This window comes from Archocentrus centrarchus, chromosome 6 (genome assembly GCF_007364275.1).
Source record: "Archocentrus centrarchus isolate MPI-CPG fArcCen1 chromosome 6, fArcCen1, whole genome shotgun sequence".
NCBI classification, from domain to species: Eukaryota; Metazoa; Chordata; class Actinopteri; order Cichliformes; family Cichlidae; genus Archocentrus; species Archocentrus centrarchus.
This window is the reverse complement of record NC_044351.1, coordinates 1,361,874-1,386,170: the sequence shown is the minus strand read 5'-3', so window position 1 is coordinate 1,386,170 and position 24,297 is coordinate 1,361,874. Positions and strand designations below refer to the sequence as shown.

The following is a 24,297-nucleotide window of genomic DNA, read 5'->3' as shown; positions in this document are numbered from 1 at the left end:
ATGCTGTGGAAAAGTGCTGCTCACAGTAAATCCTTCTTCTCACCTTCAGGAAGGAAACCATTATCTCTGTCACACTCAGAGGCTTGAACATGAATACCTGTCTTCAGGATCTACAGGTAAGACATGGATGAGAGTCTGACTCTGTCTTTACTAAAGACTGCCATCCATGTCTGTGTGGATGTCAGCTTATAACAACAGAGGAATAAATCTTCACTGCATGTGGGGTTCATCGCTTTTTCCCAGTTGTTAATTGTCAGTATCATAACAAATGATAGGTCTAACCCTGGTTGATGATTCATGTCACAATTGCCCCTGCACATCTGGATGTAAGTTTCTTCCACCTTTAAATTGCAAAATTGAGAGCATTCATATATGTCATTGTAGCAGTTACTGGCATGAGGATGAGAGTCAACTGACAATAATGAGGAGTTTTTGGTGAACAGCTGGAAACGTGTCAGTATTTGCTGTTTCACTGAAGGACCCACCATGTTATCATTGATCAGAAAGACTTTTTGTTGCACTGGCCTACTTTGTGTGTGGTGTAAAGATTAAAAATCCACTAGGTGGCAGATAAATAAATCCCACTGACCATGTGCTGAAATGAGACTCTCCCATGAAAAGCTGCGCACAAGCAACGCTTCATGTCAATGTGCATTTATCAGCACTTTTACTTCCTTATTTCCCAGTTTCTTCTCTTAAAAAATACTCTTTGAGTTCATCAGCTCAGTGTCACATCTGTGGTGGGCAATGCAGTCCAGCCTGCAGGCCTGCGCTCCACAGCAGCAGCTGATCCCGCTCGTTAGTTCTTCCTCTCTGAATGAAGCCTGTTAATCAGTGAAATCGGCTGCTCTCAATGTCACATACTTCAGCTCCTCTGAGAAACACCGCAGCGAGCCTCGGTGTTAAAGCGTTACATTACACTTACTGGGTGGCAATTTTAATTACAGTCAAATGTGAGAAATACTCCATGGTGCATTGTGTCACCAAAACATCTTGCACACTGCTCAGAGTGTGACTACAAGCACTTTAATTCCATGGTGCTGGAAACCTGTAGGACAGTTTTCAGCGCCCTTTATCTGTGAAGGAGAGTTATTAAATGAGCTGTGCTGGTGAGGCAGTATTCATACTGTCCAATCCTTTATCCTTTATCCAGAACTGATCAATGTGGCCAATCTGAGGGGAGAGAAAGGAGGTAAAAAAGGAGGTCTGGAGGTGAGTGAGCTGAAGGAAAATGACACCAATTCAATTCAATTTTATTTAAATAGCACCAAATCACAACAAACAGTTCTCTCAAGGTGCTTTATATTGTAAGATAGAGACCATACAGTGATTACACAGAAAACCCAACAACCAGACGACCCCCTATGAGCAGCACTTGGTGACAGTGGGAAGGAAAAACTCCCTTTAACAGGAAGAAACCTCCATCAGAACCAGGCTCAGGGAGGGGGGGGTCATCTGCTGAGAGGGGGGAGACAGACAGGACAGAAGACACACTGTGGAAGAGAAACAACATACCTGCTAAGTGAGTTTTCCAGTGTCAGCAGAACACCGGCATCATTAAATGCTCTGTTCACCTCCACAAGCTTCGATTTTCTCTCATTTGGTGGATCCGACTGTCAGAACTGAAGAAGTATCAACAAAGCACCGCCCGACAGCCTGAAAGTCTCGAGTTATTCTAAAGAAAGAAACTCTTTAGAAAAACATTTTTATGACCATCCTGGTGATTCTTCCTTTGGGAATGCCAACACTTTTCCCATGGAGCCAACACCCTGCAGTTATGTACTGAAGAGGATGACAGGGTTTCCCTGCACACAGGGATCATTTCTCCTCCTGTAAGTTCAAATCAGGTTTTAGGAGCATGATGTGCCCTCCAGGTCCCTCTGATTTTAGGTAATAGTGTTAATAGAGAAATGTTACAATATTTTATGTGTATGTCACAAAAACTGTCACGTCAGTTTTGATTTGTTGTCCTTGGAGTTTTTGTGTTTAAACCCAAATCAGTGAAATAATAAACCCAAAATGGAAAATTGGAGTAGAGACAAACAAAATGCAGCAAACTCTTTAAAGCTGACTGCATTCAGACACTTACAGTGTTATTCATGTCTGCAGTTTTGTCTGGTTGACACATATTTACAGGAAATTTGAATGAATGATATTTTAACACCTTAAAGCCTTAATGACAGGCAATAAATCTGACTGCAAACCATCCCCGCGGGAGACCTCATGAGCACCCTGTCCACACTGCAAACACAACCAGATGGTGGATGAATCCGAGCAAACTACTACAAGCATTAGGAGTATGCATCAACCTGCATGTAAACATAAACATATAGTTATTAATACTTTCACATAGTGAGGAAAGGCTGCACGCTTCACTCGCATTTCCAGAGTCACACCGGAGGTATGGAGCGTTCCTGAAGATCGAGTTGTAGGTCGGGTGTTTTCATAGGAAACAGCACCTGGTCGCTGTGCCGGGACCGTAAACCTGATCCCAAACGCTGCCCTTTAATGCTGCATTCCCAGCGTGACTCCCGGCTGCCTGCGTATCGCTCAGACCTGTCAGCACCTCGGCCCTCACTCTTCTAGTCTGATCTGCTGAACGCTTTCAGCTCTGCACACATTTACACTCGTTAAAAATATACATCTACAAATAGATTACTGTTATTATTGATTATAACAGTATGAAAATCATGTTCTTAAGAAACAGCCAGCAAAGACCTGAGAGATGCATCTGGAGCCTCATCAGATCACAGTAGAAGCATCTGGATAGAAACACCATCAGTCATGGATCGGCCTCAGCAGCACTGAAGCAGTGTGGGATCATCCTGACAGAGAACCAAAGGCAGAAACATCCAAAGAAGAGCTCTGAATGTCCTTCAAGCTCGTTAGAACTGTAGATTCTTTGTTTTCCCTTTTATGCTGTATTTCCATGTATGAGACTTGGAGCTTCCACACAGTACGTAACCAGTTCAGATATCTGCATTCACTGTCATATGGATATGTGTACGCTCCACTCGAGCTAAAACACTGTGGTGCTTTTTAGTAACGGCTCTTTGTAAGTTAATCATCATGCAAAGGATGGCCTTAGCCAATGGCCAGGAGCTGATATACAGTATATTCAGTCAACCTGATCATCTTGCTTAAAAGCAGAAACTGTCTAAGATTCTGGCTTCTGGGTCTAAAAAGTGAATCTAGTGTGGAAGCGCCTTAAAACTGCATTCTTTCTAATGGCCAGCAGGGGGTGACTCCTTTTGTTGCAAAGACCACAAGCCACAAGCACTTTAATTCCTTTCTGCTGGAAACCTGTAGGACAGTCTTCAGCGCCCTTTATCTGTGAAGGAGAGTTATTAAATGAGCTGTGCTGGTGAGGCAGTATTCATACTGTCCAATCCTTTATCCAGCACTGATCAATGTGGCCAATGTGAAGGGAGAGAAAGGAGGTAAAAAAGGAGGGCTGGAGGTGAGTGAGCTGAAGGAAAATGACACCAATTCAGTTCAATTTTATTTAAATAGCACCAAATCACAACAGTCGCCTCAAGGTGCTTTATATTGTAAGATAAAGACCCTACAATAATACAGAGAAAACCCAACAGTCAAACGACCCCCTATGAGCAGCACTTGGTGACAGTGGGAAGGAAAAACTCCCTTTAACAGGAAGAAACCTGCATCAGAACCAGGCTCAGGGAGGGGGGGTCATCTGCTGAGGGGGGAGAGAGAGACAGGACAAAAGACATGCCAGAGATTAATAATAACTAATGATTAAATGCAGAGTGGGGTATAAACAGAGTGAAAGTGGTGAATGAAGAAGAAACACTCAGTGTTGTATAGAAGTCTTTGGGAGAATGACCCCTGGCTCCCTTTTAACACATGACCTCAGTAAATTCTTTCTTCATGATTTGATGGTCTCTGTTTCTAGTTTCAAGTTATATTGACTACAACATGATGCTTGCTTCATAAATTATGTTTATGTTTCTGAAACGAGCGGTTGCTTCAGGGTAGTGCCACCCCGTGAGATGCACTGCTCCTCGGTTCATCAGTCAGATACTCCCCAGTTTCAAAACAGGAAGATGATGAAAGTCTCAGAGTGCCATCTTGAAATGCTTCTGTCACTTATATTGAAGAATGATCTAAGTTCATTTCATTTCAGCAGTCACTGGGAATTCAAAACTGCATGTGTAGAATCACCACACAAGTCTCATTAAAAGCGTGCAGACTAAGTCCTGCAAGCATCTCTTACAATCTCTGTGGTGATGGTGAAAGTGCTCAGCTTGAGGTTTCCCTCCAACAGCAGGAGACATCCTGGTAACAATGTTTCATACACGGTCTGTGAGAAGAGTTAAAGATGGCACCTTTAAACACACCCAATCCTAAAATGCTTTGTTGTACTTTTATGCATTCCAGAAAAATTATTGGGAGGCAGCAGGTAACTTTATCCACATGGAAAATCTGGCTTCAACCTACCTGAAATCATGCCCACACATGTAGCACAAGTGTGAATATGAGAGGGCCCCCTGAAGCCAGAGAAAGGTCTGGAAGCCTTTCTGAAGGCAGAGCCACATCTCAGCTAGGCTGTCCAATATGAAACAGTGAGCAGGCCAGCCAGGTATTTATAGACTACAGAAATGTGAGCTTGTTAAGCACTTTATTTGGAGCAATGATTAAAAGTTATATCAAAGTTTTGCAGGCGGTGGCTGTATTTTATTTTTAAGCCTCCTCCTGAGCTCAGAGAGTCCAGACGCTCTTCATTCATCGCAGTGTCGACTTTGATCATCGAGAAAATCTCTGATCGATTTTCACAACTTCTCAAGTTATGTGAAGTTATTGATTAAAAAGCTTTAATACAGTTCAGACATTCAGACCTGAGTGGATGGTTTTGTGGGGTCTGCCTTCAGAATTCAGGTAAAGTCAATGACATCATCCTGCAATAGCAATGTTCACGACTTTGTTTTGGTCCACTGAGGATGAAAGGACACACACACCCCCACACACACACACGCACACACACACTCACTGAGTTGTATGTTAAAGCTGTGCTCTGCACCAGCGTGAGAAACAGCCTTTGGCCTCGGCCTGTGTTCAGAGGTGTGGGGCAGCTGTGGAGGTGACAGCAGGGAGGCGCTGGGTCTCGCGCCAGCTTTAAAGGACGTGCACTGTGTGAGAAATGTGCTGCTAATTAGTGATAAAACGCTCACGTTTCCACAGAGGTCTGACACATCAGGACTCCTGAGGACAAACGCAGCGTGGCTCGTGTGACGCTCATAGAGTGAAGATCTGTGTCTTTGACCGGAGCTGAAGGAGCTGCTTCAGCTCTGAGGTCAGTTTTAGGCGTTTCTCCTGAAACTCAGAGTTTGGTTGGTTTAACCCGTCATGCTTCAGTCGGACCTGCATATCTCCGTTTCTATGTGTTCTTGGTGAGGGTCACTCACATGAAGTCTTTAAGTGAACAGAGGGGTGTAAATATTAACTCCCTGAGACTGTATGTGTAAAAACTACGGAGAATCACCCTTTAATTTCAAAGTGAAGACCAGCCTGAGAAGCTCATTACCAACTTTTGGATTTGAACGTCTTCAAGACGACAATGACCCGAACATGTCTGTCCCTCTATTTCCAGCACTCCCATGTTCATCTAATTAAATGTTGGGACTCTGATGGTTTCATATCAGATGTGAATCATCATCATCATCCTTCTCTTCCTCCCTTTTATAGCATCCCGGTGGCACCCAGTAAAGTCCTAAAATGAAATGAAGCTCCTCCTTGATAAAGCCTGATTTATGGGGCGAAGTTGGTGGGGGTTGATGATATTTCAGGAGCTTGCTGGCCGATTGGTCTGAGGATCCTGCATTTCCATAAACAGGGGCACCATATCCATATCTGATGCCCCGTATATATACACCCCCAGGATGATTTCTTCCCACTGCCACTGCTGCCCTCCTCCTGGACTTTCTGTCTCGTCGTAGGTGAGCCCAGTTTCCCTTCCTTCCTCCTCCTCCTCCTCCTCCTCCTCTCTCTGCATGGCTGTACAGAGCTGCTTAAAGGATATGAAACGGCTGCTGCTGCGTGGATGCTTTTGGGGGAAACCTGTTGGTAAAGTGCTAAAGTGATGAAAGTCCTGACCTCCGGAGTTTGTTAATAACTGAAGGGAAACGTGATCCAGGGAGAGGGAGAGGCTGCAGGATGAGGTCTGAGGGTTGTGTGTGTGAGCAGTGCTGCAGAGATTTCTATGACCTGAGTCTGAATGATGCTCTTTCTGGATTCAGACTTTTCTGCAGCTGGGAGCATTTGGCTCTTTGGCTTCAGCTTTGTTTTATGTATTTTTAAAATCATTTCTAAAATTTTGCACCATTAGATTGATTTTCATTAGACATTAGACTCTTTTTCAGAGAGCAGGAACAAAGCTGCTGTTTCCAGGTTAGTTTGAGAGCTGTTGCTGGAACTGCTGGAAATGAGTTTGAGGTCCACTTTAATCCTTAAAACAATCATAAATTTGGGTTTGATACACAAAGGGAACTGTTGCTGTTATGATGCATTTTACAGATTTATGTCTGGGTCCTGAACTGGATTTTTCTGGAGGTTTGGTCTGGGAATATGATGCTGTTTTTAATGTGTGACTGGCCTTTACAGTTTAGGATCTGTGCATGTGGATGTTTCTGGAGCTTTGTGTGGGACAAAAACTCGAATATTGATGCAGTTATGATGGTTTTTCTTTTTTTACTTCTAAACCTGATCTCTGTGTCTGTTCTTAGATGTTTGCTCTGAAAAATAAACACTGAAAGAAATGACAGCTATTATTTTTATAGTGTCTTATGATATGAAAGCACTGGGAATCCACAGTTAAACCTTTGTGCAGCTGTGGAGCTGCAGGAACACCTGGATTGATTGTGCTGTGATTGGTAAAACATGGAGCTGAGTCTAAATGTTTCAGTTTGGACAAAAATAATAGATACTCTTTTTGTTGAGTGTGTTTCCACTTAAAACAATCTGAAATGAGCTGCTCTGTGTCGTGTTTCAGCTGGAGAATCAAACCTGTGAGTTATTTTCATTAAAAATAACTGAAACATGACTCTGGAACCGGCTGCCTTGTTGAGACGGGTTTGTCTTGGGGGGTGTTTACTCGCTGGTGTTGGCTGCGGAGCTGCTGCCGCAGCACATTCTGCTGGAAAGATTCCTCTCTGCTAAAGGAATTGAAGTGTTAACTCCCCGAGGATTTAGTCATGAACACCTGTAAAGGAGCTTATCGCAGGCGTCAGCGGCCACATTTGACCCCAACCCCAAAGTTAGCTCTGTCACCACTCAGCTGCTCAGCAAGTGGTTGAATAGATCACATTTCATACAAAGGAAGGAGGCTCATATGAGTCCTTCCTGATGAGTTTTTCTTCTGTTTCTTTTTCCAAACAGATTGTGAAGAAAAGAAACCGCCAGCATGTCTGAGTAAGTGCTGCCTCTTCATCGTACATCAAGTATTTTACTGATCAGGGCTCAAAATCAGAAATATCAACAGTGAAATTACTCAAATATTAAAGTTCTCATTGTGGGGATTGAGAATAGGACAGAGATGAGGAAGGACAGAAGGAAGAAAGATAACAGGGAAGGGAAGAAATGAGGTAAAGGATAATAGCGGGAAAGAGAGAAGGAAATGGGCAAAAGCAGGAAAGACGGTAAAGATGGACAAAAGAGGGAGAGTCAGTAAGAAAGGAGGAAAGAAAGATAAAAGAGGGAAGAAGGAAGGAATAACAAAAGAAATAAGAGGGCAAGAATCAGAAAAAGGAAAAGTGGACAAAGAAAAGGAGGGAGGAAAGGATGAAATGAGAGAGATGGTGAAATGAGGAAAGAAGGAAGAAATAATAAAAGCAGAAAAGAGGACAAAATGAGAAGTAAAGGAAAAAAGAGGAAAGGCAAAGGAGGAAAGAAGGAAATGAGAAAAGGAGGAAAGTGAGCAAAAACTAAACCAGGAATAAGGGAATGGGGAAAGGAAACACCAAAAAGGGGGAAGGGACAAAGCAAGGAAACAATGAAAGAAAGGAGGAAAGGACTGATAAATGTAAAGGAATGAAAATAGACATTTTTTCTGTGGCTTGTTTGAGCTGAAGTGAGTTTCTTTGTGTCTGTGTTTGAACAGCTGTTTAATTCCTGCTGTTTTCACTCCTCACAGGAAAAAGATGACTTCGAGCCGCAGGCATCATCTGAAGGTCTGTCTGAAACTGACAGCTTTAACTTTAACAACGAAGCTGCTGCTGGTCAAATTCTGTGATTCTGTGAAGTTTAAATACTTTCAATACCAGAAAAAAGTTAATTCTGTGCATAGACTGTATATGAAAGATGGCTGTAGCCACTGTAACGTCACCTCCTGGTTTGCAAAGTCATGTTTCTGAAGCTCGAGCTGTCTCCATCCGGGCTTTATAAGACCGGATGTCACGTGTTGAGCCTGACAGATATAAGGTTCTAAGCTGTTTGGATACATGAAGCAAACAGAGTTTTTAATACTTCTCATGTGTGGTTATTTATGAGTCCTTACTAAGATAATATGACAGTGCAGTTATATATATTGCTAACAGTGAACTTGCAAACTATGCAACAGCAACACTCATAACATTTTTGAAGGGTGTTTCTCCTTTTCCTTTGATACTCTTATTTGTACAGGTAGTCCCACTCAGACTCAGGCAAATATCTAATATCGGCCAATATATCATATCAGTCAGGCTGGAGTCACAAGCAGAACCCTGTTTTATTATCTTTCTGCACATTAATAGAAATCTTAATTTACAAACTGAACTTCATGTTTATATTCCATAAGACTTAAAATTAGCAGCTGAAACCATAAACTCAACAGGAAAGTGTTTCCTGGGGTCACAGGTCAATAATCAGTCAAAGACTAGCTTCTCATAGACTTCTATACAACTGGAAGTCTTTTTGTAACCAGACGAGCTGCCCCCTCCTTTGGTTATGACGTGCAGGTTTAAGGCATGTTTCAGGCCTGGGAGTTCTGTCCATCTTCTATTTACACTCTCTAGTTTGTTACTGTCCCAGTATCATCAAACACAGCATCAGGACCCTGACCTGTGTTTTTACTGCTATTAACAAGCTAACATGTCTGCTGTGAGTGAGGTTTACTGTTTGCAACACAGCTGTAATTGTACATCTTTACCAGTTTCTAATTATACAGATCACAGATTTATTTAAAAAACTATAATTAATATCTGGTGTAAAAATCACAGAACTGTGTAGAGAGAAAACTCCTGACCTTTTTTTTTCCTGCAGAGTTTGATGCTGCAGATCGCGGCGAACTGGATTGAAAAGGAGAAAAAGGAAATCGCAGATTCTAAGCAGACCTACTTGGCAGAAAACTGCGCCGCTCCTGACCTGTTTGGAGACCAGGCTGCTCTCATGGTGAGAGTCAAAGCTGTAGAAATCATTCTCATAATCTTCCTTTATGTTCCTTTTATCATTACGTCATCGTATGCAGATGATGCTTCTTTTTATCTGAATGTTAAAACACAGAGGATGACATCATCCTCTCAGCTTTTTATAACTAATATCTTCACTTAAAGGTGAGTCCTCATTAACAAAATATTACATGTGTCTCTTTGTTTAGGAAACCTGCAAAAAGTTGCACGCCCTCATCGATAAAATTGATGAAGAGAGGTACGACCTGGAGATCAAAGTGGGCAAGGCCGATAAAGAGGTACACGTCCTCCTGCTCTGCAGAGCAGACTGAAAGTCACCTAGGTTCATATGGATGGAAACTAAACAGGAAGGCAGTGTTGTTCTCTTACAGACGTTAAACCAAATAGTTTCACTTTGAGTTTTTTAAGTCATTGCAAACACGCAATTTGCACAAGATTTGCAGCAACAACCAGAAGGATAATTGTGTCACTGTTTAGCTGTGCAGCTGGCAGAGGAAGACCCAAATACAGGACGTGAGAGACAAAATTAGAGTCTGAGGCAGCTTTATTGCTGATGACGTCTCATAAAATCCAAAACTTAACCAAGACTGTACAAAGACTTAACAACAAATCTGGGAAAAATGCTAAACTGAGGAATACACAGCTAGGAGTGAGACTCAGACAACAACACAACAAAGAACAGAGAAAAACTGAGGACTTAAATACACACAAGTAAATCAGGGAGAGTGGAAACAGCAGGGAACCACAGGAAGCAAAAACAAGCACAAAGCACAGGGAACACGGGACTGTCAAAATAAAACAGGAAGTGACCAACCATGACGCACAAGCAGACACGAGGAACAGGATACACAAGAGACAAAGAGATAAACAAACACATGAACACAGAAACATGGGGGAGACAAAACAGAGAGCACAGGTTCAAAATATGCCAGGAACTAAGAAGACCCATAACCTAAAATGAACCAAGAACCCAAACCATGAACACAGAAACAGAGGAATCACAAATGAAAACAGAACCTAAAGAAACACGAAGTGTTAACCACACAGTACAGAGTGAAGGTAACACAGCAGAGTGGCTGTGTTTGAGAAGAAATGTATTAATGCTCTGTGAGCCAGTGCAGATTAAATATAATCAGCTGTAGGTTTGGCCTACATGTAAATTAGATTTAACATCCACAAGTACAAACAGGAGTCCAGTTTTAGGATTATACATTAAAATAAAATCAAGCATCTTACTGATGCTCATAAAGGAGAGACAAAGATGGTCAAACACTAATAAAACTTCAGATCCTCCTGCTGTCTGCACTCCGAGGGATCCTCCAGGAATGGTGATTTTACAGAAAACTGATCCATACGTGGTGATTTCATATCTGCTGATCTCAAATCTAGAACATGTCCTGCTCCGGAGCAGGTTAGATCTGCAGCATTAGTCACTGCGGTGATGTAAGAAGTGAAAGTAATACTGAAAACCCTGAAGGTACTGAGATGAGCCCAAATTCTGCTTCATAGCACAGATTTTGCATGTCATTCCTTTTTGTCAGAAGTACTTACACCACCTTTCATTTCACCTGTACGTGATGCTTTATTCTTACATATTTCTCATAATGATGTCACATGAGGTGTCCATGTCATTCATTCATGTTAATACTGACCATCCATAGTAATAGCTATGAGGTTTTCATAACCAGAGGCTCCGCTGTGCTGCTCCTGAGCTCCACATTAGACAGAGCCATAAAACAGATGGGTGCTGAGTTTGCGGCTCATCGTGTGAGGAGGAAATGTAAGCTTCTTTCCCAGTACTGCTGCTGGTCCTGAGTGCTTCCCATGGCCACTTTAAACGTTACCACTGCTCTGCTTTCGGCTCGACTTCACCTTTAAACTGTTTGGTCGCTCTTAGATCGATGACCTGAAAATCAAAGTGGTTGACCTGGCCGGAGTGAAGAAGCCCGCTCTGAAGAAAGTGCGCATGTCCGCCGACGCCATGCTGAAGGCTCTGCTGGGCTCCAAACACACGGTCAACCTGGACCTCAGGGCCAACCTGAAGCAGGTCAAGAAGGAGGTGAAGGAGGAGGTGAGTGTTTGCAGGAGGAGGGTCGGGCAGGGTTAGGAAGCGCTGCCTGTCACTGACTGTCCCTGTTTGTGTCCTGCAGCCTGCGGAGGCGGTGGGCGACTGGCGCAAGAACATTGAGGACAAGGCTGACAGGAAGAAGATGTTCGAGGCGGCCTAAAGAGCTCCACTCTGCTCTGTTCTGGGATGTTAGCACTTTTTATGGAATTTCTGGCATTTTTCATTGAATTGAAATACCCTTTGTCTCATTAAATTTGTAAGTTTCAGCCTGCTTTGTTATTGTACATTTTTATAACTCTAAATTTAGATGGTTAAAGGCTGCTGAAGCTGTTGTTCTGCAGTGTAACTTCCTGTTTCCGATGGTGCTGATGTTCACTTTTGACAACTTCCTGCTCCTAGACTTTTTGTAATAAATGTATTTAATTTCCCTCCCCTGCTGTCAGGATATTTTGTCTTTGACTCAGTGATGCACAACACTGCAGACTGAGCGCTGAGTACACTCACAGTTCACAGCGTTGAGCTCGTTTTTCAGAGTTAACGTTTCCTGTAACAACGACGTGTTTGGGCGAAGTTTGACCTAAACAGCAAAAACTCAGCTGATTGTTAACGAGTTCTGTTTGAGGGGGCAGGTTCGTGCTTTAACGAGGTTGCGTTGTGCTCTTTGTAGTGCTGTGCATGTCAGTGAGGGACAAGACACAATATCCGTGTTTTCTATAGATGCCTTAAAACAGCACCGGCCAGGAGCTGCACTTTGCACAGTGCTGATGAACGTTAATCGCTCTATGAACGGGTCTGTCGTGTTCAGGGAGCTGTGAAAAGTGAATGTTACCCCGTCCTGTCATTCTCACTTTTATAGACTGTATATAAAGATGGACAGTGTGTTGTCACTTCCTGTGATGGTGCATTAAGACCACTCTAGGTTCGGGGCTGGGTTTAATCTCCAGGATTGAGAAGCAAATCAAACGCCCCGATGTTGTCTTCAGCCTTCAGGCGGTAAATGTGACGTTCTTCTGGTTAATGTTAGCTAAACTTTATGCTGAAGAATTAAGTCCACATGCTTATGACTCTATAATGAATCTGGGCTAAAACATCACCCATGTTTTTACTGCATCTTCTCGCACATTTGTAACTTAAAATGTTTTTTTTTTGTAAAGTTTTTTTTAAACATTTTGCTCAGAGAAGTTTTTAAAAAGGTAATCTTTGAATGAAAATCATTGTCCAGAATATTACAACAGTGGCCTGACACACCTTCATCACTTCCTCCCACTGTACCAAAAATGATGCACAAATATTTAGATTTTTGTCTGGTGACATCATTTAGAGTCCAGGAAGCAGCTAAATGTCAGAACACACCCCTTAAAATTGATGTGATCCATCCATCACAGTCTGGACTATTTTGGAAACTTGCTGTACATTTATTATTCATCCGATAAAACCTCTGGCTGACCATCTTTGGATACAGTCTACAGATAATTATATTAAAACTGAAGTGCCGCAGAGCAAAAACTCCTGACTGAGCGACTGTCAAACTGTCTGCATAAAATTAACAAAAAACCCCCCTGAAATTAAGGTTTATTATTGATATAATATTAATAAACCTTTTCAGGATTAAAATTCCTAGATTGGTTTTATAGTTACATATTTGCACAGGTGTGTTTCATTTACCAAATCTCTCCTTCAACCTTCACAGACCTACCTGCACATTTGGATCAAAATAATGTTGATGCAGGAATACTTCCACGTCCCCCTTTTTGCACATAACCAGTAAAATGTATTTGTGTATAGCATTTTTAAAGGCTTATTCATGTGGAGTACTTGTTGCTTCAGCATGTGCTGCTACAGCTACATGTGTGTAATCCATTTGATAAAAGTGTATATATTAGTTATAAATATTGAATATGGCTCTATATGTAACCACTTAAGTTTAAACCCCACCTGAGCCCTTTCTCAGTCTCCAAAGTACCTGTATGAGTGAGACTTTAAATTAGTACAAAGGAGGTAATTCACATCGATGACCACACGGGGGCAGCAGAGGACTTCCTGCACTGAACTTGGTTCTTCCTGAAGCGCTCAGCTGCAATCCCCCCCCCCCGCTGACTTTACAAACACTCATCCAGGTTTTAAATAAAAGTAAAAAGTTTCAGTCCGCGCAGGTTAGACAGAAGTGATCTGTGACTTTTCTGTGGTCTGTGATTATGATGCTAAATGATGTGAACAGGATGTTACATGTTAATGACATCTGCTGACTTCCTGCTGTTTTTAAAGGCATTATTTGTTTATATACATTATTTATGTGATTCCTTTTCTTTGGATTTCTGCTGATTACAAAAACACATTCACACGGATGTTTTCAGCCACAGTCGGTGAGTCACAGCAGTTTGTATCTCATATTAATGACAGTACATCGCTCTGCGCCTTTCACGTAATGTTGTGTGTGCTGTGTTGTTTTCAGCTGCTGCCATTCAAACATGAGCCAAACCCACTTTAATGACTTCAAAAAAAAAAAGGTATGTCTTTATGACGTCTGCATGGGAAACAGATCCTGAGGATCAGAGAAACAGCAGCTTTGATTGAATGATAAAGTGCTGTGCACGTACAGTTTGAGTGCATTCTGTCATTTTGTTGATCCAAATATATCTGACATATACATCACACAACTGCTCAAACATGATGCAGTTTGATGACTGTGTGGACCGGCTCCATTTCAGCTATTTAATGCTTTAATGTGAGGCCCAAAATATATATTTAAAGTTTTTAAATCTCTTTTATTAATAATGATTTTAAGTGTCAACATTTCCTTGTCCCCCTTTGCAGAGTGCCTCGTGTCCAGCTGTCAGGCTGACCTGTCCCAAGGAGGACTGCCGACCTCTCGGACTGACTCAGATTTACGAGGTGAGCGGTCAAAGGATGACGGCATTTCAGGAGCTGATTGGCCTGGTCAGTCTCAGGGTTCCTCATGGCCATAAAAGAAGGAGAGCCAAACCCCGTCCAAGCCCATATATACCCCATCGAGTTGACTTTGTAGTCAGTGACTCCCTCGCCGTGCCCCAGTCCTGCAGCCTGCCTCATCATCACTCTGTAGGTGAGAAACTCTTTAACTTTTAAAGTGAAGCTGCTCCTCAGAGGAGATAGAGTCCAGTGAGTCTGGAGCTGATGATGACTTTTATCACAGGATCATTTCAGCCTGCAAAAATGGACAAAGACCAGCTGTAGCTGTTGGATCAGTGGATGTATTTAATAACAAAGTATATAAATACTTACTGGAGTATTTAATAATAATTAAAGCAGTGAGTAAAGTTTTTACATTGTGTAGATGTTTTCCTCCCTTGCATCATGTTGTCCAAAAATCTACAAAAACTTCATTAAGGTCTTTAAAAAGATATTTTGAGATGAACATGAGTATGATTTCAAAAATGACCCACTCATGTGAGAACCTGATTCAGGTGTTAATGAGCTGTGATGACAGAAAATATGAACAGTGCTTGGTTCATTATATTTTGATCATTTCACATCTGAACGTTGCCCTTTCTCAGACATGTCAGGGCTGACCTTTGACACTGAGCCAGGATTAGCAGTGACCCGGCTGCTACAACATTCACCCTCAAGTTTCTATTCTTAATTGACCAAAGATGCACAAAAGCCCTGGAAGCTGCAGAGGGAAGTTTCCAGAGGAAGACGTCACAGAAATGCAGAACTGAACTACTGGATCAGTTTGAAGAGGATTTGAGATGCACTTATTGTATTTTTAATCACATCTAGTACCAGCATGCAAGCTGCATTTTAGTACCAAAGCTAAATTTTAAAAGCCACGGGCCACATGTGGTGGCCGTAGCTCAGTAGGTAGAGCAGTCACCTACTGATCGGAAGGTCAGGGGTTCGATTCCTGGCTACTCCAGGCTACATGCCAATGTATCCTTGGGCAAGATACTTAACCCCAAGTTGCTCTCCGACGCAACCGGAGTATGAATGTGTGTGAATGTTAGATAATTAAATTAATTAATTAATAATTAATGGGTGTGCATGGGTAAATGTAAAATGTGTTGTATAAGTGCTTTGAGTGCTCTGACTGAGTAGAAAAGTGCTATATAAGAGCTAGTCCATTTGCCATGATCCAGCAGCTGTAGAACCTCCATGAAGGAAGGTCATTGTGCCAGATTGATGGGCAGCAGCAACTGCCCCTCTCAGATCATTGCTGATGTCTCTCCTTCTTGGTACTGTGTTAACACACACCCGAATGCTCCAGACTGCCTCAGCTTCCATAGAGGAGCTCACACCTGCAGCACCTGGCTGCTAATTTCCCTCTGAATTCCTGTTGAAGCAGGAAGGGTGGACGTTTTTCACAGGAAGGAATAAAATGCTTTCTTGTTCACTCTTTTTGGTCTTTAGTAATACATTAAGTAATAAATAAGTAATAAATGTTAACGGAGAAACAGAAATACTAACAAATCAGTGAGAAGTTTAATCTTCTTTGAATAGATGCTTTCAATTTTGCATAATTTAAATCATTGTTTTTAATATAATATATTGAATTTAATTTATTTAAGTTCTTTTAAAGCTCTTTGGGGAAAACTTCACATGTTTTGTTAAAAAGATTAAAAATAAATGAATGTAATTTATTGAATGTATTTTTTCGTGCTTTAACAGCTGCAGTTGTCTCAGATCTCAGAGTTGGAAACCATCAGGAAGCCGACATGTCTGAGTAAGTATCTGCTGATGTGCTGTAACAGAGAGGAGGCTGTGAAAGAGAACATCACATTCAGCCTTTTCTGAAACATTTCCATCAGATGTTGATTTGTGTTGTTTATATGATATTTTCATGAATTAAAGGGGAAAGAGGATGACATCAAGCCGCAGGCATCACCTCAAGGTAAGATTCATTTCTCAGCGGCCTGCACCTAAAGCCTGTTAGCATACAGCAGTAGTAATGTGGACTCTGTGTGTCATCCTCGCTCAGAGTTTAATGCTGCAGATCGCTGCTAACCTGCTGGAGCAGGAAGCTGATGACATCATAGCCGCCAAAGAAGCTTACATTGCAGAGAAATGTGCCGCCCTCAACCTGAGCGGAGACCAGGCCGCTCTGATGGTAAAACCAGCAGCACATGAATCAAACTTTATTCTTCCACGATGGGCTGGTTCTGTGAGAAGAACATTTCTGTCTCCATCTCAACAGGAGGTCTGCAAAAAGCTGCATCAGGCCATTGATAAGATTGATGAGGAGAGGTACGACACCCAGGTCAAGGTGGAAAAGACCGACAAAGAGGTACGGACGTCTCTGAGCTGTGACCGGGCTTCATGTGTGTCCATCCTGCTTTTAGCAGAATCCTTCTGCAGTATAATCAGACAGCACTGAGCAAACACCGATTGATCCCAGTCTTCATGTAACTGTATTTATCGGCTCTGTTCAGCCTTTGAGCCTCTCTTTGGTTTCAGATCAACGAGCTGAAGATGAAGGTCATCGAGCTGGCCGGCGTGAAGAAGCCCGCTCTGAAGAAAGTGCGCATGTCTGCCGACGCCATGCTGAAGGCTCTGCTGGGCTCCAAACACACCGTCAACATGGACCTCAGGGCCAACCTGAAGCAGGTCAAGAAGGAGGTGAAGGAGGAGGTGAGTGTTTGCAGGAGGAGGGTCGGGCAGGGTTAGGAAGCGCTGCCTGTCACTGACTGTCCCTGTTTGTGTCCTGCAGCCTGCGGAGGCGGTGGGCGACTGGCGCAAGAACATTGAGGACAAGGCTGACAGGAAGAAGATGTTCGAGAGTTCTTAAAGACTTTCTCACCAACTTTCTGTTTCCATCACTGTGGGATGTTACACCTCTTATTCACTGTTACCTCTGACCTTGTACATAGAATTGGAAAAAGTCATGCAATTAAATTTTCTTTTTGGAATGAGGCAAAGCTGTGAAGCTGCTCTTCTTTCAACACAGCATTTGGGAATTTTGAAATTGGGGTCATTTATAGAGGCCATTGTACATTCACTTACTCCTGAGTTCAATCTGAATCTAAGGTTTTTGGTCCAAGACATAAATTATTGCACAGAAATTCAAAGCAGAAGGAGCTTTTCCTGGATGCAAGACGACTTTAACAACTCAGGCTTCCAAAGAGCGAGTTGGAAAACCGAGATGTGTCGTGCTGATGTTGAACCAGCAGATGTCAGCAGAGAGCATTTCTACTTTATTTGCTGGCTGGTTTTTGGTCCTCTTTTAGTGCGAGTCCTAAAAGATGCCAGATATCTCCATCATGTCACACTTTTCCATCACGTTTGGTGATGATCACAGATGAACCTGCAGCCACACGAAGTTCTGCAAATGGTAAGTTACAGTTTTCTAGTTCCGACCTGCACGAGTCCTTATTTAATCACTGCATAAAGTTTGTCTTCATTTGTTAAAATCTTTACAATTGTTTGTTAAATAACACATGCTGTGTGACGAGTATTTCACATAAGCTAAATAGGGAGTCAGTTTAAGCAGCATAATTAAAAGTAGAGTTTAATGTTTTGATCGGTGACATTTCCCAACATTCACCACACCGCCAACAGTATTCACTCATCTGATTCATATGAACCTGAGTAACATTCATCATTAATCCAGAGGTTTTAATATGATGTGGGCCCACCCTTTGCTGTTACCAAATTAATATTTATATCAGGACTTATTAATGTACTTAATGTAAGTACCGCAGTGTCTGTTAGTACATTAATATTCCATTGACCTATAGGATTCATATTAAGACACTTTTATTACATTAAAATCTTCTGACCTTTAAATATTTCTTCTTTGTTTGGCTTATAGAGATTTTTTCATTATTAGTAATCTGTGAAAACCTGAAGGAATTACATTTTCCACTGATTTCCTGTGTAACTCCCATCAGCTTTAAAATCAGACTTCATTTATTTCATGTGTTTATATTTATTCCTCAAACTTACTTTTAAGCCAAAAGTTGTTTTGTTCATTTTTTAACATTATGGGGGAAATTCTGTGTTGTATGAAGGAGTATTAGGGCCACATAGAGAAGAAATAAATAAATTGTTGTGAGTAGTTTGTTGTGTATTTGCGTGCTGACTGTGTCGTCCTCACCGTCCTCTCCTCAGCACAAAGAGCAGCTTTTAAACTGAGCGGTCATAAAATCGGAGGATTTGATTCGTTCGGCCTCTTAATGTTTACAGAGTCAGCGGCGACCCATCGAGGGGGAGGTTTGGCTTCCTTTCATCCACTTTATATGCAGATTTTCAGAAACGACCTTTCACATAAAGAGTTCAGCATTTTAAGAAGGGCCAACTGTAACGTCCTCCTGCCCCTGACCTTGACCCCTCATCAGTGACCTGCTGCTGAAGCCTCCTTCTAACTGGAGCTGCACTTTGTGACTAACAGCTTCAGGCTGTTCTCAGCTGTGTGACAATAGCTTCTTCCCTTCACTGGCCTCCACGGTGGGGGGGCGGATGGACGGACCTGATAGCGTCCGGTCCGGGGACCCGACTTCTTCCGGCAGAAATTTGCGAGGTTCTCTGGTTGCTGTGGTATTTCTGGAGCCTGAAGTAGCTCTGCTACCATAAAGAGGGCTGACAGCCTGTACACCCTGTTTAATCCTCACTGTGAGAGACTCAGCAGCCTCCCTCCCTGTTCATCTTCCTCACCTTGCTCTGCAGGTGAGGCTCTGCAGCTTCATTCAGTCAGGGAACAATACAGAGAGGAGGGCTTCAGTTTGCTCTGGAGGGCCGTTTAAGCATGAAGGACTGAAGATGTTGCTGCAGGTGTGACCTCTGACCTCTGATGCTGTGTCAGAGACAGAGAAGGAGCAGTTAGCTGAGGCAGTTGGGGGGTTAGAATGTGGATTTTGGTGCTGCAGAGCTTTTATCGACAGTCCTTTGGATTTGATGTTTAAAACAATGAAAACATTTGTTTTCCATCTTGGCTCAAATCTGCACACAGATTCAGTGGCAGATTTTGGATATTGCAGACCCAAATCATTAATACATCATATAATCTGGTGCTAATGAAGAGTGTCCTTGATCTAAAGGTTCGAGGTGAAGATGAGTTGTTTCCCTGCTGGGCCAGATTAAAGATTAAGGAATTATTTGGAAAGTCTTGAATGGAGGTCAAAGCATTAAATTCAGTGTTTTTCTCTCACTTGTTTCTGAAGCATCTCTCAGGTAAATGATTGACAGTGTAATGTGTGTCTTTCGGGCTTTGAAAGTGAGGATCTGTAATTTGATGACAGATATTATTTATCATAACACAGTCTCATTCTCCAGATTGTGACCCGGGCACAGCTCTGCACGCCTGCAGGATGTGGGAGTCTGTTAAGGGCTCCCAGTTGATCTGCTGCTGACACTCAGGGCTCAGATCTTCGGCTCACGCTAACAACTTAGAGTCCAGGCAGGAGTGTCTTCAGAGGGGGCCGCGCTCCCGGCCCCTGACCCCACCAGCCCAAAATTAGCTGGTTTGTGGCAGCCAGATTTTCCATAATAGTAAAGCACATCATGTTTCCTGCTGGAGGTCAAAGGGCAGCTGATCAATAACAGACAGGCAGAGTCAGGGTGCTGCTTCTCTGAGCTGCTCACGTTTAACCGAGGACTATCTTCTGTCCCTGCAGGGTGTCTGGAGCCTATCCCAGCTGTCATAGGGCGAGAGGCAGGGTACACCTGTACAGGCCTGTCACAGAGAGACAAACAATTTAGAGTGACCAGTTAACCTAACCCCAGTAGGTGTATGTCTTTGGACTGTGGGAGGAAACCCACACAGACACGGGGAGAACGTGCAAACTCCACACAGAGAGGCCAACGTGGAATCGAACCCAGGACCTCCTAGCTGTGAGGCAGCAGTGCTGACCACTGTGCTGCCCATTCACCTGCTTATTCTGTTCTTTATTTTTTTTCTCATTCATTTTCTTTTTGTTCCACTTGTCTTCCTTCGTTGTTTTCTCAGCCTTCTCTTTCTTCTGCGTTTCTCTCCTCCTCTTCCTCCTCCTCCTAAATTTTTCTTCTTCTCCTCCTTTGAGATGAACCTTTGAATGAGAACCTGGGAGGAGACATTTCAGACTCTGTGGACTTTCACTGGTTTCTGGGTTCCTGGTGAGGTGGCAGGTTTGGGGCAGGTGTAAGAGCAGGGGCAGGTATGCAGCTGACTCTGACAGGCCAGCTGACGATCATCTCCACTCAGTGTGGGTCGAAACACTTTGTGTAGCTCTTTTCTGTGAAATCGATCATCTACATATCCAGTTTTGATTTCACCCCTTCACTGATGTCATTCTGCTCTTTGGAAATCATCTCCTTTCCTTTTTGCTGATTTAATAATCAGCTGTTGGTTTCTGGAGAAACTTCCTCAAAGCGAAAATGTCCCGTCTACTTTTTTTATATTTACAGTATTATATGTATTATTTGAAATGTCCTGTTACATGTATGTCAAACTCACCGTATATGTATCAAAATGAAAACTGTGAAAATCATCATTCTGGAGGAAGTTCTCGTGATGTTTTAGTTGGAGAGAGGAGGAGATGGAGGGACAGGTGCTGCTCTCGTGTCAGAAGAAAGGCACTGCAGAAGCGAAGGAGGCCTGCTTGGCTGCCCACCCCCTGACCTCAGCAGAGATCAGGCTGCCCTCACAGTGAGACCAAAACTGTGTTTTAGGCTTACACTTTGTTACACCCACATTAAAAAAAATAAGTTATTTCAGGGGTTTTCCTGCTAAAGAAATGTGTTGATTGTGCACATTAACAGGAAGTCTGCAGGAAGCTCCACGCTGTCACTGACAAGATCGACGAGTCGAGGTTCGACACCGAGATCAAAGTGCAGAAGGCCGACAAAGAGGTGAGTTTATGGAAACTTTACTAGTGTTTTAATCTAAATTTTTATTTCAAGATAAAATCCCTCTGAACACTCTCGACCGGGCAGGAGACGATTTCAGACACACATTCAGAATTCCTGCATTTGTTGGAAGAGCCAGAGGCTCTGACATCACTCAGTGATGACGCCACGCCTCGTTTCTGCAGTCGCTTTTTTACTCAAAATAGATGAATTGGAGCTTTTTAATTATGCAGGTTGAGAAGCAGCTTAATGACTATGAAAAAGCCAGAAGGAGGAAGGAGGAGGAAGTGGTCTGATAAGAAACTGGAAGTGTCAGTTGTGGGTTACTGGCTCAGGTTTCATGTGATTATCAGTGCAGGGGGACGGATTCCATACGAGTTATCATGGGATGAGAGGCAGGTACATCCAGGACAGGTGACCTGTCCATCACCTGTCTTTGGAGTGTGGGAGGGAGCCGGAGCACCTGGAGCTCTGAGCGGTTGTTTTTGCGAACGATTGTCGGCCTCCAGATTGAGGATCTGATCGAGCTGGCCGGAGTGAAGAAGCCCTTCCTGAAGAAAGTGCATATATCTGCAGATGCCATGCTGCAGGCTCTGCTGGGCTCCAAACACAAGGCAACCATGGACCTGAGGGCCAACCTGAAGCAGGTCAAGAAGGAGGTGAAGGAGGAGGTGAGGAAGGAGGTTTTCACAATGAAGAGAGAAGCTGTTGTAGCTGCTTAAACAACTCCAGGATTCACTTTAGCTAATTAGACTGTGTTCATCCAAAATGTGTTCGAAGCTGCACTGAGTCCACTGCTGACTTCATTTGTCTCATTTGGCCCAGGAGCTCCGCCTTAATGACCCCTGTGCAGGTCTTACACTCATCCCGTCCCTCTTCAGATCTGTGGAAGATCATTCCTGCCAAAAAAAGGAGATTCAGAGAAAAATAAAATGATCAATATTTTGCAATAACAAGATTAGTTATTTATAGAGCTTCATAGAGTTCATAGAGTATTCATAGAGTTATATATAGAGCACATATACAAAGGGCTTCACGCTAGGTGAAAAGGTTTAAGCTGAAATCTGCTTAGATAAATTCAAAGTAATTAACTGAATCAAAATAAAAATATAAGAAATAATCAAAAAATTAATTTGGAAAGAAACTTTTGGTACATTTTTTCCCAGAGGATAAAATCTGTTTGGTTTTGCATGCAGAGCGACAAACTGTGGTGACTGCCTGTGAAGGAGCGAGCTGCAGAAACGAGCATTTTTTAACAATCAATGAGATTTTTATCTCAAATTTCAAGGTCAAAATGAACTTTATTGTCAGTCAGGCTGGGATGACATAAACAAATAACACATAAATACTCAACATATATATATAAAATAATGATGAAGGTGAAGCAATGAAGGTCATTAACATGAACTACTGTACATATGAATATAAAAGTTATCTGAACACTGGAATGTTGCACGAGTTAGCAGCAGACAGAGAACGAGGAAAAACTGGCAGTATGTTTAGTAGAAGCAGATTTGAGTCTTATTACTGCAAACTTTGATGAATCCACAGCTGTGATTCAGGAGGAGACTGCAGGCACGCGTGTAAACAGTTATGCATCAGTCATAAAAGCACAAAAATGTCCATCGTGCTGCAGGAGGAGAAAAACAAACGATTTAAAACGAAATTCAGCTGAAGATGAAATATTTGAATCGACTCAGAGGACTGAGTAAGAGCCCGAGGAGGAGGGTCCTCACAGTTACTGACGTCTGGACGGAAAGCCGCGGGAGCACCTTCTTCACCCTCACATAAAAATATAAAATATTTGGGGTGTTGATGAGTTTCCATCACTCTTTGCAGCCTGCAGATGTTGGTGTAAACACGTCGAGGATAAGATGTTTGAGGGCTCCTAAGACCGTCCCAGAGGGGCGAGGACGGCGGTGAGGAGGGCGTTCACTGCGTCTGAGGTCTGAGTGACCGAAGGTGTCTCTGGGGCTCTCAGAGACCCCCCCCAGCTATGGCCGACAAAGAGACAGAGACTGAATCGAAACACAGCAGTCAACACATCTGACAGAGAAACATTCATATGTACAGCTGTTCATGGAATCGTTAGCAATAAAGGTTTTGAAACGAGGACTAATTTGTTGCTACTTTTATCCACTTGGTAACACTTTAACTTCCTTCAAACTGTTGTCAAACTTTTTCACAGTGAAAGAAATTTGATTTTTCACAAATTCTTTAGAGAGGAAACTGTTGGAGCTGTTTGTGATGCTGCTCTATTAATAACTTTTTAAAGACGTTTAACAGTGTCGACATATCAGCATTCATAAATGTTCCATTTTATCATGAGGTTTCTGCTCGTGAACCCAAAACATCAGGTTTTCTTGGAGCGATCATGGAAGAACATCGTTCTCTGTGAACCAAACAGAAACACCTGATTCCAAACGGTTCCATAAGAGAACATTAATGATTCTATTAAAGGAAGCTCACGTTCCATAAAAATGCAGGTAGAACATCAGCAGGTGTGTGTGGTTTCTGTGCTCAGAGCCAGAGCTTTGGGATGACCATATTAGGCACATCCAGTCTTCATGACATCACACAGAGCCAAGAGTAGAAAATACTTTGTGAAACTTTGTGTCAGCCTAAGTGTTTGGCTCACAGGGATTGTGTGTTCATACACATTAAAACAGGACGATAATGAGGAAAGCATATTAGGTCCAGCTTGGGTTTAAGGTTTGTGACCATGCAGGGCTTGAAATGTTACCTGTGAGTGAAATTTTATTGAAATTATGATCAACGCAGATTTTAAATCAAGCTTCTGAACTCTGAAGACATAAAAAGCGTCCTGTTCATGCTCCTATAAGTTTGTCCACATCCACCAACACAGCATGGAGGCCTGACATGTCCTCACAGGGGGGCGGGGGGGTTTGCAGAGCGGGGCTGGGCCGGGTGTATTTCAGGAGCTTGCAGGCCTATTGGTCTGACTGGGAATCCATTTCCATAAAGAGGATCTGAGCATTTTGCTGAGGCATCGCAATCCACCATATATACCTA

At 42.7% G+C, this 24,297-nt stretch overlaps 1 protein-coding gene across 1 annotated transcript; it reads left to right on the top strand.

Moving 5' to 3' along the window:
• Nucleotides 1-5,913: 5,913 nt before the first annotated feature.
• LOC115781316 (uncharacterized) lies at nucleotides 5,914-17,295 on the top strand. The gene is made up of 14 exons (XM_030730933.1): nucleotides 5,914-5,957; nucleotides 7,396-7,428; nucleotides 8,150-8,186; nucleotides 9,256-9,384; nucleotides 9,590-9,679; nucleotides 11,299-11,472; nucleotides 11,552-11,620; nucleotides 14,284-14,551; nucleotides 16,114-16,168; nucleotides 16,297-16,336; nucleotides 16,424-16,552; nucleotides 16,640-16,729; nucleotides 16,900-17,073; nucleotides 17,153-17,295. Exons 2-14 carry the CDS (start codon nucleotides 7,421-7,423, stop codon nucleotides 17,228-17,230), a joined length of 1,341 nt encoding a protein of 446 aa, XP_030586793.1. The 5' UTR covers nucleotides 5,914-5,957; nucleotides 7,396-7,420; the 3' UTR covers nucleotides 17,231-17,295.
• Nucleotides 17,296-24,297: the final 7,002 nt, after the last annotated feature.

What these genes read in the sequence shown, in the direction of transcription:
- LOC115781316 (XM_030730933.1), top strand. An exon ending in ACAGGAAGAAGATGTTCGAG is followed by an intron (nt 11,621 to 14,283) that starts GCGGCCTAAAGA and finishes CCCCCTTTGCAG; the next exon opens with AGTGCCTCGTGTCCAGCTGT. An exon ending in AGAAGGAGGTGAAGGAGGAG is followed by an intron (nt 17,074 to 17,152) that starts GTGAGTGTTTGC and finishes TGTGTCCTGCAG; the next exon opens with CCTGCGGAGGCGGTGGGCGA.